The 12636-nt window shown below is 30.0% G+C and overlaps 1 protein-coding gene across 2 annotated transcripts in view; it reads left to right on the plus strand.

Moving 5' to 3' along the window:
- Nucleotides 1-12636, plus strand: part of LOC130664447 (leucine-rich repeat-containing protein 4B-like) — an 82337-nt gene that overhangs the window by 34402 nt on the left and 35299 nt on the right. The window contains exons 1-2 of one of the 2 annotated variants that reach the window (XM_057464346.1): nt 711-850; nt 1976-2029. In XM_057464346.1, the coding sequence (XP_057320329.1) occupies nt 2024-2029 (6 nt within the window). In that variant the 5' untranslated portion in view covers nt 711-850; nt 1976-2023. Of the gene's footprint in view, nt 1-710; nt 851-1975; nt 2030-12636 lie in introns of those variants that run through there. The other variant, XM_057464345.1, reaches the window with a different exon arrangement.

Below are 12636 nucleotides of genomic sequence, written 5' to 3' on the forward strand. Positions count from 1 at the left end.
ATTCCTCGGAAATTACATCGTCAAGCCCGCTTAGTACTTAGTACCAAAAGTTTAATCTGAACAAAAGTAAGAGTAAGGGTGAGGGTGAGGGTACAAATGTCTATAAACGTAGAAGTTTTAAAAAATTTTAGCGGAATGGCGATAGATAAAAGGTCGAAATAAAATAAAGGTTAAGGTTAAAAAGTAAATAAAAAGTCAATTGGATGTTTTTAGATGGCTCTTGAATACCTCGTTATCCCCAATATGTCTGACTTGTGCCCGCATCCTTTTGAGAAACTAATTGTCGTGTTTCACGTTGAGCGAGTGTTGACCTACGAAGGACCAACGAGCAACGATGAACAGCGAACAGTGAATAGTGAACCAGTGAACGGTAGTGTGTTGCCTTACACACGGGTTTGCTTGCTCGTTGTGGCAAGCAAATAGATAGGGGTAGATTTTACTATATATATGCACCCACTAGTATCATTATATATATATGTAGAGTACAGTACAGTTGTGAGTACTGGGTACCGTGATCACACATTTTAGTATAGACAAGGGAATACTGCGCAAAAGCAACCACTCGTGCTTTTATATATCTATATATCTATATATGTGTAGATAGTAATACACGTAACGGTGCTTTGTCAGTATTTACAAGAGTGTCTGCGGCAGAGGCATCGACGCCCGGCAGTTGCTCGATGAGGAGGTCGCGGATGCTGATGAGAGAACCTAACAAGAGTGTACTTGTGAAAACGCTTTAAACTAAATATTACCGCTGAAAAAACTCCATTTATATTTTTTTTATATAAACTACTAATAAACGGTATCAGTTTTTTATTTACATTTTAATATGCTGTAACTACCAGAGGTTTGTGTATTTTTGAAACTTTTTTTTATCGCTTACTAACAATTTTTAACCATTCAAGTTACTTTTATATTTTCCGACTCATTTTTTTAATTTATTTTATGAATGAGTAAAAAAAAATTTTAAATGATACTGAAGTTAGCCGATGTCTAGTAATTTTTTGATTGTAATTTAGACGGTAAATTATAAAAAAAAAAAAATTGAAAAAATTGCACCTGTAGTTTTTTAAACTTTCTACATGTGCATATTTTTATTTTATTTTTATTTCATAATTTATTTGTTAAAAAAAATCCGAAAATTGTCAATTGTCTGCTAACTTCTGGATCATTGAGTGTGGATGTAGCAGACAGGCAAATTTAAAAGTATTAATGAATAGAGTAAATAATTGAAAAAATAAAATTAAAAAAAAATTCACATTTGAAAAATTTCAAAATTAATAAGTGCATTTTTTTTAAATATTATTTTTTTAATTTTATACACTATTTATTTATAATTTCAAATTTGTCTGTCTGCGACATTCAGACTCATAATCGACGTCTGATAACTTTTTGATTTTTTTTTCAAAACAATAAATTACAAAAAAAATATTTGGAAAAATTGCACCCATAGTTTTTAAAATTTTCCACATGTGTATATTTTTTTTTTTTTTTTTTTTTTTTTTTTGTAATTGATGTTAAAAAAAAAATCCGAAATCTGTTGATTGCCTGTCAATTTCAGGATCATATTTTTATCACGAATTTATTCGCAAGATTATACGATAAATTAAAAAAAAAAAAAATTAAAACGATATTTGAATTTAAAAAGAATTCACTGAGAACCCGCGAGAGCGCGTTGGGAACAGTGTTGCCAAAAAATATACGGTCGGATGACTTAACCATTAAATTTATAATTAAAATGGCAACGGTGGTTCAAAATGGCGCGGAAGACACTTGAACTGATTTAATTTAATTGGGAAACTTTAAATTTCTTTGAGTTGACTAAAAATAAAGATGTTTTTTTTATCATCAAAGGAATGAGTTGGATATTTTATTTAAAGAGAAATTAATTTTTTAAAGTCATGATTAAATTTAATACTCGACAAGTTGGAGTGAATAGAATTTATAAATGTAATAAATTATTTTTTTGCAGATTCATGGAGTATGTCGAACAGAAGATGACAGCAAAAGCAACAAAACCATGCGGGTGAGTAGTAAATTACAACAATTATTGAATTTAAAACTGAAAGCCCGAAAAAGAGGCGTAAAAAAATAAATGAATTGTAAAAACGTGAAAAAGGCGGGTAAAGTAAATTAAAAATTTTTCGGATGAGTTTAAAGTTGCACTGTCGCTTCTGAATTTGATTGGGGGCTCGCGCGATGAAGGGCATCGCGAGCCAAGTTAAAGAGAGCAGCTGGTCAATTTTGTTCCTCCTTTTCTTCTTCTTCTTCTTCTGTTCTCCCTCTCTCTCGCCCTTTTTTTAAACATTTCAACTTCCATCTCTGTTTAACTTACGAGCTCGCTAGCAACAGCTGACATTCCGCGTTTAAATTCCTACTTTGTCGGCCATCTGTCACCCAAACTTGGGCGCGCTCCGATGCTTTCTTGCCAAACTACCAGACCGTGAAAAATGAATTTTTAAAATTATACTTTACTAAGATAAATTATAATCATATAAATATTACAACATTAACAATACAGTTAATAAAAAAAAAATTATCAACTACACTTAACTTTAATGTACTGAAATAATTAATGGTCAACATTAGTTCACATTTTAAATTATCTCGTAAAAATTACTAAAAAATTTCTTTATATACTACTCGCAAGTCGTTTAAAAACTTTCTTACAAAGTTTATGAAAAATTTTCTTACAGTTTCATGATTCATTAATTTTTTTTTATTTTCTTATAATTTTTTTTTCCTTCAAAAAAAAAAAAAATTTATTGTTATAAAATTCGCTGCATAAAAAAGGGAGTAAAATAGTCCCCATAAAATTTCCATTAAAAAATTTTCAAATTCAAAATTACCTTAATTTTTTTTTAATAAAAAAAAAACGGCATATGGGTCATTTTACTAAAAAAAATTTTACCTCACATTAAAATTTTATCCCGCCGTAAATAGAAAAAAATTTATTGTTATAAAATTCGCTACACAAAAAGGGGGGGGGGGGGGGGGGGTAAAATAGTCCGCTTAAAATTTCTATTAAAAAATTTCAAATTCAAAATTACCTTAATTTTTTTTTACTAATAAAAATCGGATGAAACGGAAGTTGGCCGACATCTGATAAGTTTTGGATTTTTTTTAAACAATAAATCATTAAAAAAAAAATATTTGAAAAAATTGCACTTATAGTTTTTTAAATTTCCTACATGTGCATTTTTTTAGTTTTCTTTTTTTTTGTAATTCTCTGGTAAAACAAAAAATCCGAAAATTTCCGATTATCTGCTAACTTCTGGATCATAAAATCGGCATATGGGTCATTGTACTAAAAAAACATAACGACCCATTTTACCTCACATTTAAATTTTATCCCGCCGTAATTAAAAATAAAATTCATTATTATAAAATTTGCAACATCAAAAAAGGGGGTAAAATAGTCCGCTCAAAATTTCCATTAAGAAATTTTCAAATTCAAAATTACCTCAAATTTTTTTATTACAAAAGTCGGCATATAAATCATCGTACTAAAAAACTGTTACGACCCATTTTACCTCACATTTGAATTTTATCCTCCGTAAATAAAAATAAAATTTTTTATTATTCTTAATCATAAAAATTGCCGTTTGAAAAAACGAGTAAAAAAAATATGAACTCACAAGTCTTTTGATGATACAATGAATTTTTTTTTACAACCGATTTGCAGTAACGCATGAACACCCGCTGATAGCAGCCTTTGTTATTCCAGTCGTTTTAATTTTTAATAAGGTACACGTATGCGCCGCGTCACGTTTTGACATCGCGTCCGACATTCAAGTCTACTATTACATATACACATATATTTTATACCGGTACACTAGATATAGATATAGATATAGATACAGATATAAATATAAATATATATATAGGTGTATAAAGTCATACATATACATATTCATACGTTATGTACGTTAGTCATACTCATAACAAACAACAAATAAAACGAGTACTCGAGTACACAACTAAAGTAAAAGACTTGACTTTAAGTCTCAAAGGTTCTCTGGTAACAAAAGCCATGTATGAAGTCATAACAAATTTATAAACGATCTTTGAGAGAGTAATTTATCCTTATTATTATTATTATGAGTTAGTTATTTATTTAAAGATTTTTTTTTATCCAGTTAAATGATGACTGCAGATGTAATAGAGTTTAATGACCTATTTAAAAAAAGAAAAAAAAATATGGGAAGCAGCTTTCTTCGAATCTGTAAATTATGATCATTAAAAGTGAAAGACGAGGAAACGTCGAAAAGGATATAGAAAAAAAAATTGTTAAAAAAAAAAAGTATAAGTGAGATGATGAACAAAATTAAAAATGACATGGTGTGACTATCGGGCGACAGGAAACGCGACTCGTTATCAATACACGTCAACGTGACACGTTTTTGCTTATACTTAAAACTTTCCAAGTAACTGTTGAGCCACGTTGTCGTCTATAGTGTCATGATCGTTTATAAATAATGTTAGTTTATGTGGGAAAAAAAAAAAAAATAATAATGATAATGATAATAAATATTAAGTTTTGTTTAACGTGGATAAATTACTGTGATGACAAGATCGATTCCAAACGAGGCTATAAGTATATATCACGGTGATTTATAAACATTTTTTTTTTGTACAGATGATTGCTTTGAGAATATTTTATTTCTAATCGTATAATTTTTTTTACTACAACTTTTAATTACGGCTTTTTAAAAATCTAATTTGAAAGTATGATTTTTTAATTTATTCTGAATAAAATTAATATTTTATGGTTTTATATTCATGAAAAAAATTTATTTTTTTAAAATAAATTCAATTTATGTTTGATACTAATGTATGAAAATTTTTTTTAACTCAATTATCAAACGTCCGAAAGCTCGAGAATTCTTTCCCAGATAAATTTTTTGTTAAATAAAAATCACTGCAAGCACCTACACTAGAGCCTCCAATCTTCCAAATGAATTTTTTTTCATCTCAATCCGACAATCCAACCAAAAGTTACAGCCTTTAAAATTTTCATAACCATTCCGTAGGTCCAGGTTTCGATCCCACGTCTCGGTAATTTAAAAATCCACACAACCACTTTTTAAATTCGTAAAATTTTTTCGTCAATTTACATATTAGCATGTAAACAAAATAAATATATAAAATATTTTCCATGTTTCATTGAGGACTCGTGAGTATATCTTATCAACAAACATTTGAATCAAACATTTTATTCAATAGTATATCAATATATTTGAATATAAAATGTAAATTATTTACGTAGCACTTTATGATGCTGACAGTGATGTCATCGATGACTCTTATCGTTTGTCAACAGAGTTTAGTCTATATATACATATATACATTCACACACACATACATACATATATACATATATATATTATAGTACAAACTTTTGAATTTACCTCGGGTTCCGTTTTTCAACGTCGACGAAGTGTACTGAACCTCATCGTCGTCGTAGTACTCATATACCCCACCCACACACACACATATATACATATATATATATATATATATATATATATATATATATATATATATATATATATATATATATTTATATACAAAATTTACGTATATATATAACGTATGATTTTTCACACGTCAGTGGTTTCGGCACGTACTCAAAGCATCTCTTTGTTGTGTGGCATTGAAAAAATATATAAATATATATATATATATATATGAAAAACCAAAAGTGAAGTAATCGAGTAAATTGCAGAACCCGGGGAAAACGATTTAGATCTGACCATATATAATTATATCTGATTAGATCTGATTTGTCAGATCTGGCCAGATCTTTAAATTGTCTCTATCTGACAAGATCTGGACAGATCTGAACAGATATAATTATATGTGGCCAGATCTAAACCTTTTTTCCCGGGATCCCTATTAAAAAAAAAAAATTTAATTGCAAAAAAAAATAATATAGTTTTCATTCGATCCGAAATGTAATCTAACGTATTAGAAACGTTACTTAGAAGAGTTATACATGAATTTGATTGATGAAAAAATCCCGATGACTGCTGGGCTCGAACCTGCATCCTTCAGATCCAAAGTCTTTGACGCTATCCACTGCGCTGCCCCACGTATGTGATCGCGTGAATGTAAATAATCAGATATGAACAATTTTCATGATTATATCTGAGCAGATATAACAAGATCTGATTATGTTAATTGTTGTATTTAGTTCAGATATAGTTATCTGATCAGATCTTACGACATATGTGCAGATCTGACCAGATATAAACAGTTATCTATAAAAATAAGACATACATAATTATATCTGAGCAGATGTCATAGGATCTGACTATGTTAATTGTTGTATTTAGTTTAGATGTTGACAACTTCGATATAGTTATATCTGGCCAGATATGATAAGACCTTTTCATGTCTAATGTATTTTGCAATCCAGATATAGTTATATCTGTTTAGATCTGGCCAGATATGATAAGACCTTTTCATGACTAATGTATTTTGCAATCCAGATATAGTTATAACTGTTTAGATCTGATCAGATATGACTAGATCTGATCATGTCTGATGTATTTTTCAACTCAGATATAGTTATATCTGTTTAGATCTGATCAGATATGACTAGATCTGTTCATGTCTGATGAATTTTTCAACCCAGATATAGTTATATCTGTTTAGATCTGATCAGATATAACTAGATCTGATTATATCTCAAATCCCATATCTAACCAGATATAAATAGATATGATCAGATATAATTAGATCTGACCAGATATAATTATATCTGGTCAGATCTAATCCGTTTTTCCCGGGAAGTATCTCTCAGTGTAAATTAAAAATAAAAAAACACTACTAATAAAATGTAAAAAAAAATGTATATTGATGTATATATATATCTAGATATATAGATATAGATAAAATAAGTGAGGTGAATGATCAACAGGTGTGGGCATGTAATGAAGCCCTCGCCCGTTGAGTTTAATAACTGTATCGTGCTGAAGATCAATTATTGTACAAGATCATAACGATATTTTTTGGGTCAACTTATTATCATTATTATTATTATTGTTATTATTGGGTACAGCGTTTTCACTACATTATTCATATATTTATTGTTATTTTATTCATTCAAAGTATATATTTATATTTTTATTTGGTAAAAACGCAAACGAGTAAATTTATCTTATATTTTGCCTGCAGTCTTATATTTTTATTCATACCGTGCGATATCAGTGACCTATTTTTTCTTCATGATAACATGTGGGTATCAGAGCGTAACTTTTTTGTCATATTGACGTAAAATGATCCTTCAAGTTACCCAACTATTTTTAATTTTTAGAGATTTCACTTTAATTTATATTTAAATCGCTTGTGCTAAAAACTTTATCAAATTTTCATTCTTCTTTTTTTTATTTTTCAAAATTAATGACTTCAAATATTAATGGATTAAAATTTCATGAGGATGCGCAACCCAGTTCTTGATATTTTTAAACGAGAATAAAAACAAAACTTTTAAAATAAAATAATTTTTTTAAAAATGCAAAAAAATATTTTTTAATAATTGACGATATAAATTTTGAAAACGAGATTTTGAATCTCCTGAAACTAAAAATTTTCCAGAAATTAATTCGCGTGATTTTTAAAAATTTACCAGATATCAAATTTTTTGTGTGAATAAAAATAAATTGATAAGAAAAAAGGACAAGATAATAAATATAATTATCATAGATATCATCAAGCGTGTAATTACAAATAATTAACAATAATAACAACAAACAGGATCATGTTAATTCAAAGCGATCAAGAGTTTGAAAGCGCGGGAGTTAGAAAGAGAAGGAGATTATAAAGTTGCGTGGATGCGAGTCGAATGTAAATCTAGGATCTCTGGCACGATTTAACCTCGCGGATTATCGGGTTGTGTAAAGCCATATACACATACTCACCTCGTGTGCACATAAATACATACACACTTATATATATACATATATATCTATGACAGAGGTCGGGGAGACCAATACACGGTATTAGCGCGAGGGTGTCGTAAAGTTGCTTGCTGTTTAAACGCTTTCTCTCTTCACCTCAGCATTTCACACAAACAGCGCACACACAGCCAACATCTACACCTACAATTTACAGTTTAGTACACAAGTTTTCATGATAGAAATATATATTGCCAATAACCGTGGCAACTACTTTCAGCTCGCTTTTAGTCCAAAACTTATTATAAAAGAAAATCACCGGCCATTTTTTTTTATTAAAAATTACTTGGGCGACTTAATTAAATCCCCGTTACTTTATTTTTTTTTTTTTTGTTAATTTTCAAAAACAATTAACGCATTAAAAAGTTGTTTCAACATTTAAAAGTACTCCATTGTTTCAATTTAAACTTAAATTTTTGAGTTATTTTCCACAATTCAAAAGTGGGTCGAGCGTTCATTGATTACTACTCAACTTTTTTTTTATACCCAAAATATAATAATGAGAGATGTAATGAAACGTGAATGCGGGAGGGAGTAGAGGGTTTGTATCAAGTATTAAGGGAAATTACGCGCGATAAAGTCTAAGCAAAAGGTCTGAATTTAAGTTACTCCGGGAAAAGTATAACCAGGAAAAAATGTCCGTCCCTTCCAAACCATTTCACATTTATACGCTTCTGTGATTTTCTCTTCTTCACTTCTTATTGCTTCGGTTATTATTATCATCATCATCATCATCATCACTATTATTATTATTATTGTCGTCGTTTGAGTACCGGATAGTCTTAAACTCGGTAAAGCACCAAGACAATTGTTGAGTTTCTGGAGCGTCCAGCGGCGTCTACTCGCGTTTCTACAGCTCGTATTGTTGAATTTCCTACCGCACGTCCGGACACTTCGTCTTGTCCTTTGTTTTATTATTCTTTACTTCTCTAGTTTGTTGCAACTGGTACATCTAGAGCTTCTGGTACCGCCACTTCTACTTCTACTTCTGCTTCTACTTCTGCTTCCACGGCAGCTGAAACTGCCACTGGCAGCACCGCCACCAAACCTTTTTCTCTTCTCTTCTCTTCTATTCTCTTTACTCGTATGTTTAATACATATATACATATATATGTACCGTAATAAAGTGCATATGATTGTTATGTGTGCTCACGACGGTGTAGAGAACGAATCCCGCGGCGGCAAGAAACTAAAAACCCGACGATGTTGCTCTGCACAAATGTCTAGTTGCCGAGGGGTCTTTCCGGATAATGTCTTGCTGAATTTTATACCGAACTCTTTTGTGAATGCGTTCGTAGTTGTGTTTATACTGTATATAGATAACAAAAAAAAAATATATATATACATATATATATGCGGGAAAGTAGTGGGTGTGGTAGTTTTGTAACCCACGGGAAAAGCACGAGGAAAATAAAAAATAAAAAAAAATAAGATGAATTTCTTACTTTTATGTAACATCTCTCTGGAGAGGAGTTAGTTGTATGTCTGTCTATTTGTCTACGTAGACAATGCTTGCTGGTTGGCTGACTGGCTATATATGAGCTCGTCGTTGATTTAAGTAAAGTTGTTGTAAAAATATTTATTACCATAAACCATCTTGTTTCTGTTATAGATGCTCGTATTTTATTATGACATTCCACTTTTTTAAATTAATTTTTTTATCATTATGCATTTTTATAAAAATGTCAACTTGTTTCCTCACTAATTTCATTACAAGGATATTTTTAATTATTTAATACTCGCAGAAAATTTTTGAGTAAAAATTACCCATAGAAGGCCCTAGGGGTATAAGCCCGGGTCAAAAATAAAACTTGATTTAGACTTGGTTTACCAAGTCGAAATTTGGAGCCGTTTTTCACAAGACAAACTCGACTTTTTTTACGGAGATATGAAATACATTTAGTTTTCGCCTTGATTTAGACTTAACTGGCTTACTTAGTCACAATTTAAGACGAAAAAGTTGAAATCAAGTCAAAATTGACTTGGTTTAGACTTATTCGACTTAAAATGTAAGGCGAAAAAGTCTAAATCAAGTCGAAACTGACTTGATGTAGACTTATTCGACTTAACTTATAAGTCGAAAAAGTCAGAACTAAGGTGAAATAATTTTTATATATTAAGGCAATAGTAAGGCGAATAAATGACTTTTTTTCGACTTGGTTTAGCAAGTCAAAAGTAATGTGAATGACTATTGTGCTCAAAGTAAAGACGAATAAGTTGAAACTAAGATGAAAAAAGTTCAAAATATTGAAAAAAATTTAATTTAAGTCGAAAAAGTCGAGATCTTATCAAAAAATCGTCGGCAAATCGATAACTTCAAAAGAAAATAAGGCGAAGCGAGCCTGAATCAAGTTTTATTTTTGACCCGGGAGCATAGTGAATTTACCCTTGAAAGATATTTGAATGATACTTAGAGAATATTTAGGTACTAATAAATTACTGAGATCCTGAAAGTTTCAGATGTCTAACTAAATCCGTTTCCAAGAAAATAAATATTATGTAAAAAATAGAAAAATTTTTTTTCTCAGGATTGGCTTGACCGATTGGTCTAAAAATTTAGTATGTTTTGGGAGCTCATAATAGCTTTCAAAAAAAATGATTAACAGTTTTAAAGCTTCATAAGATCCTTGAAAAAAAAATTGTTTTTTTCTAAATTGTTTTTTCTAACTATGATACAATTTTGGCACAATTATGAAACTATTTTTTTTCAAAGCCTTATGTACTCCCCTATAACACATAATTTTTTCAGATTTTTAAAAAAGGTACGCCATAGTTAAAAAAATAAAAACCATTTTTCAGCTCAATTAATGCATCTATTCAATTTGAGATTGTGAGAACATTTAGCCAGTATCTAAATTTTTGCTGCTGTTAGTAAAAATTGCACTTCATTTACATGCTATTAGTAGAGTAGTGGGTAAGAGTGCGCACTTCTGCCCCACATGACTATATTTTACAGTGCATGGGGAAATTTTAGATATTTACTAAATGTCCTCACAGTATTACTATGGGTAATTTTTACTAAAAATTTCTCTGCGTGCCAGATAAGGGCTGCATTGAAAATTAATCAGATTTTGAAAAAAACGGCAACCGGTCGCGCGGAAAAAAAAAATTCTGTGCAAAAAATTTTGATTAATTAAAAAAAAAATTTCTAGTCCTATAGAAATTTTTGATTCAATTCATAGTAAAAAATATTTCTTACGCCAAAGAAATTTTTTTTCTGTAGTTCTGGAGTTCTGTAGAGTTTTTTGACGTACGGATTTTATTTTCTGAGATAAATATCCAAGGAAATAAATTTTTTATTGCAATAAACTGTAGGAAGTCTTTAGATAAATAATTGAGTAATTCTTTTTTTTTTTTTTTCTATTAAAAGTTACAAGAACACGTGACGTATTACACGGCTTGTCACTTTATTGATTAAATGTCAAAGATATGAAAAATAGTTTATTAATAGAGTTACATTATAAAATATTCTGAGTAATTAAAAAAAAAAAAAAAAAAAAAAATTGGGTCAATTGCTTTGATATTTAGAATTTCATAGTTTTCGTAGAATCTCTCATAAAAATGGACAGTTTTGATTTTCTGAGGTTAACTGAATCTGCCTTGTATATTTTGTTGTTGTAATAAACTGTAGGAAGGTCTCAAAATGAATAATTCAATGTAAAATTAATTTAAATATTATGTTTGAGGTCAAAGGTACGAAAATATTTAGATGTCAATTTGTGAAGTAAATATAAAACATATCGAGGATTAATATTAATGAGAAATATTAAACAAGTTGGAGTACGTTCTTGAACTCTTGACCATAAAGATTATTGCGATGAGTCATCTTGTATGAGGACAAGCTAGGCCATAATTTTATTTGCATCTCCAGTTGTAGTATCATATTACGTCTTAACTCTCTAGGATAAACTCTTGCGTTTAATTCGTCCAGATCTCGGATCCTCTTTATATAAAACCACCTTGGGAAGTAGAAAAGCTAGAAAATATATAACAGAAAAAGTTAAAAAAGTGTTGAGCAAACGTAGTAAGAGAACGGGAGGTTAGTGGATATAAGGAAAACCGAAAGAGATAGAAGAGAGGTAAGAAGAAGATGAGGAAAAAGAAGAAGACTCTGACTTCTGACTTTACGTGCTGAGAGTCAGCAATTGGAAACCGTACAGAGAGTGAGCAAGAGCTTTACTACGTCTGTCAATTTTATCGACGTTTTTACCCACTTCCATTTACTCTGTGTATCTCTCCGTCACTTTTCCTGTATTATATCTTATCCTTTCTTTTTTCCGCGGATACCGCTCACCGTACAACTCAACTAAACCCTCTATACTCTTTTTATTATTTCTTATTCTTTACGATCTCTCATCATACCCGTTTTCTCTCTTCCTCCCTTTTCATCCCCTCTATTGTGTTTTCACCACCTGTTCTTACATTGCGTTTCTTATATTTTCACCTTAGATTATTGTTATTATTATTATTATATATATATATTTTGCACTCTACAATTTCATGTATTCGTTTTTATTCCATACGGTCACTGCTGCACAGCTTGTGAACTAGTTACGTTGTAAACCAATACAAACAAATCACGTTTGTAAAGGTAACAATTTTTAAAATTATATGCTTCGCTAAGTACACGCTCTTATTTTAACCTCTTTCTACCGTATATTTCTTTATCTTT

This window comes from Microplitis mediator, chromosome 3, assembly GCF_029852145.1.
Source record: "Microplitis mediator isolate UGA2020A chromosome 3, iyMicMedi2.1, whole genome shotgun sequence".
NCBI classification, from domain to species: Eukaryota; Metazoa; Arthropoda; class Insecta; order Hymenoptera; family Braconidae; genus Microplitis; species Microplitis mediator.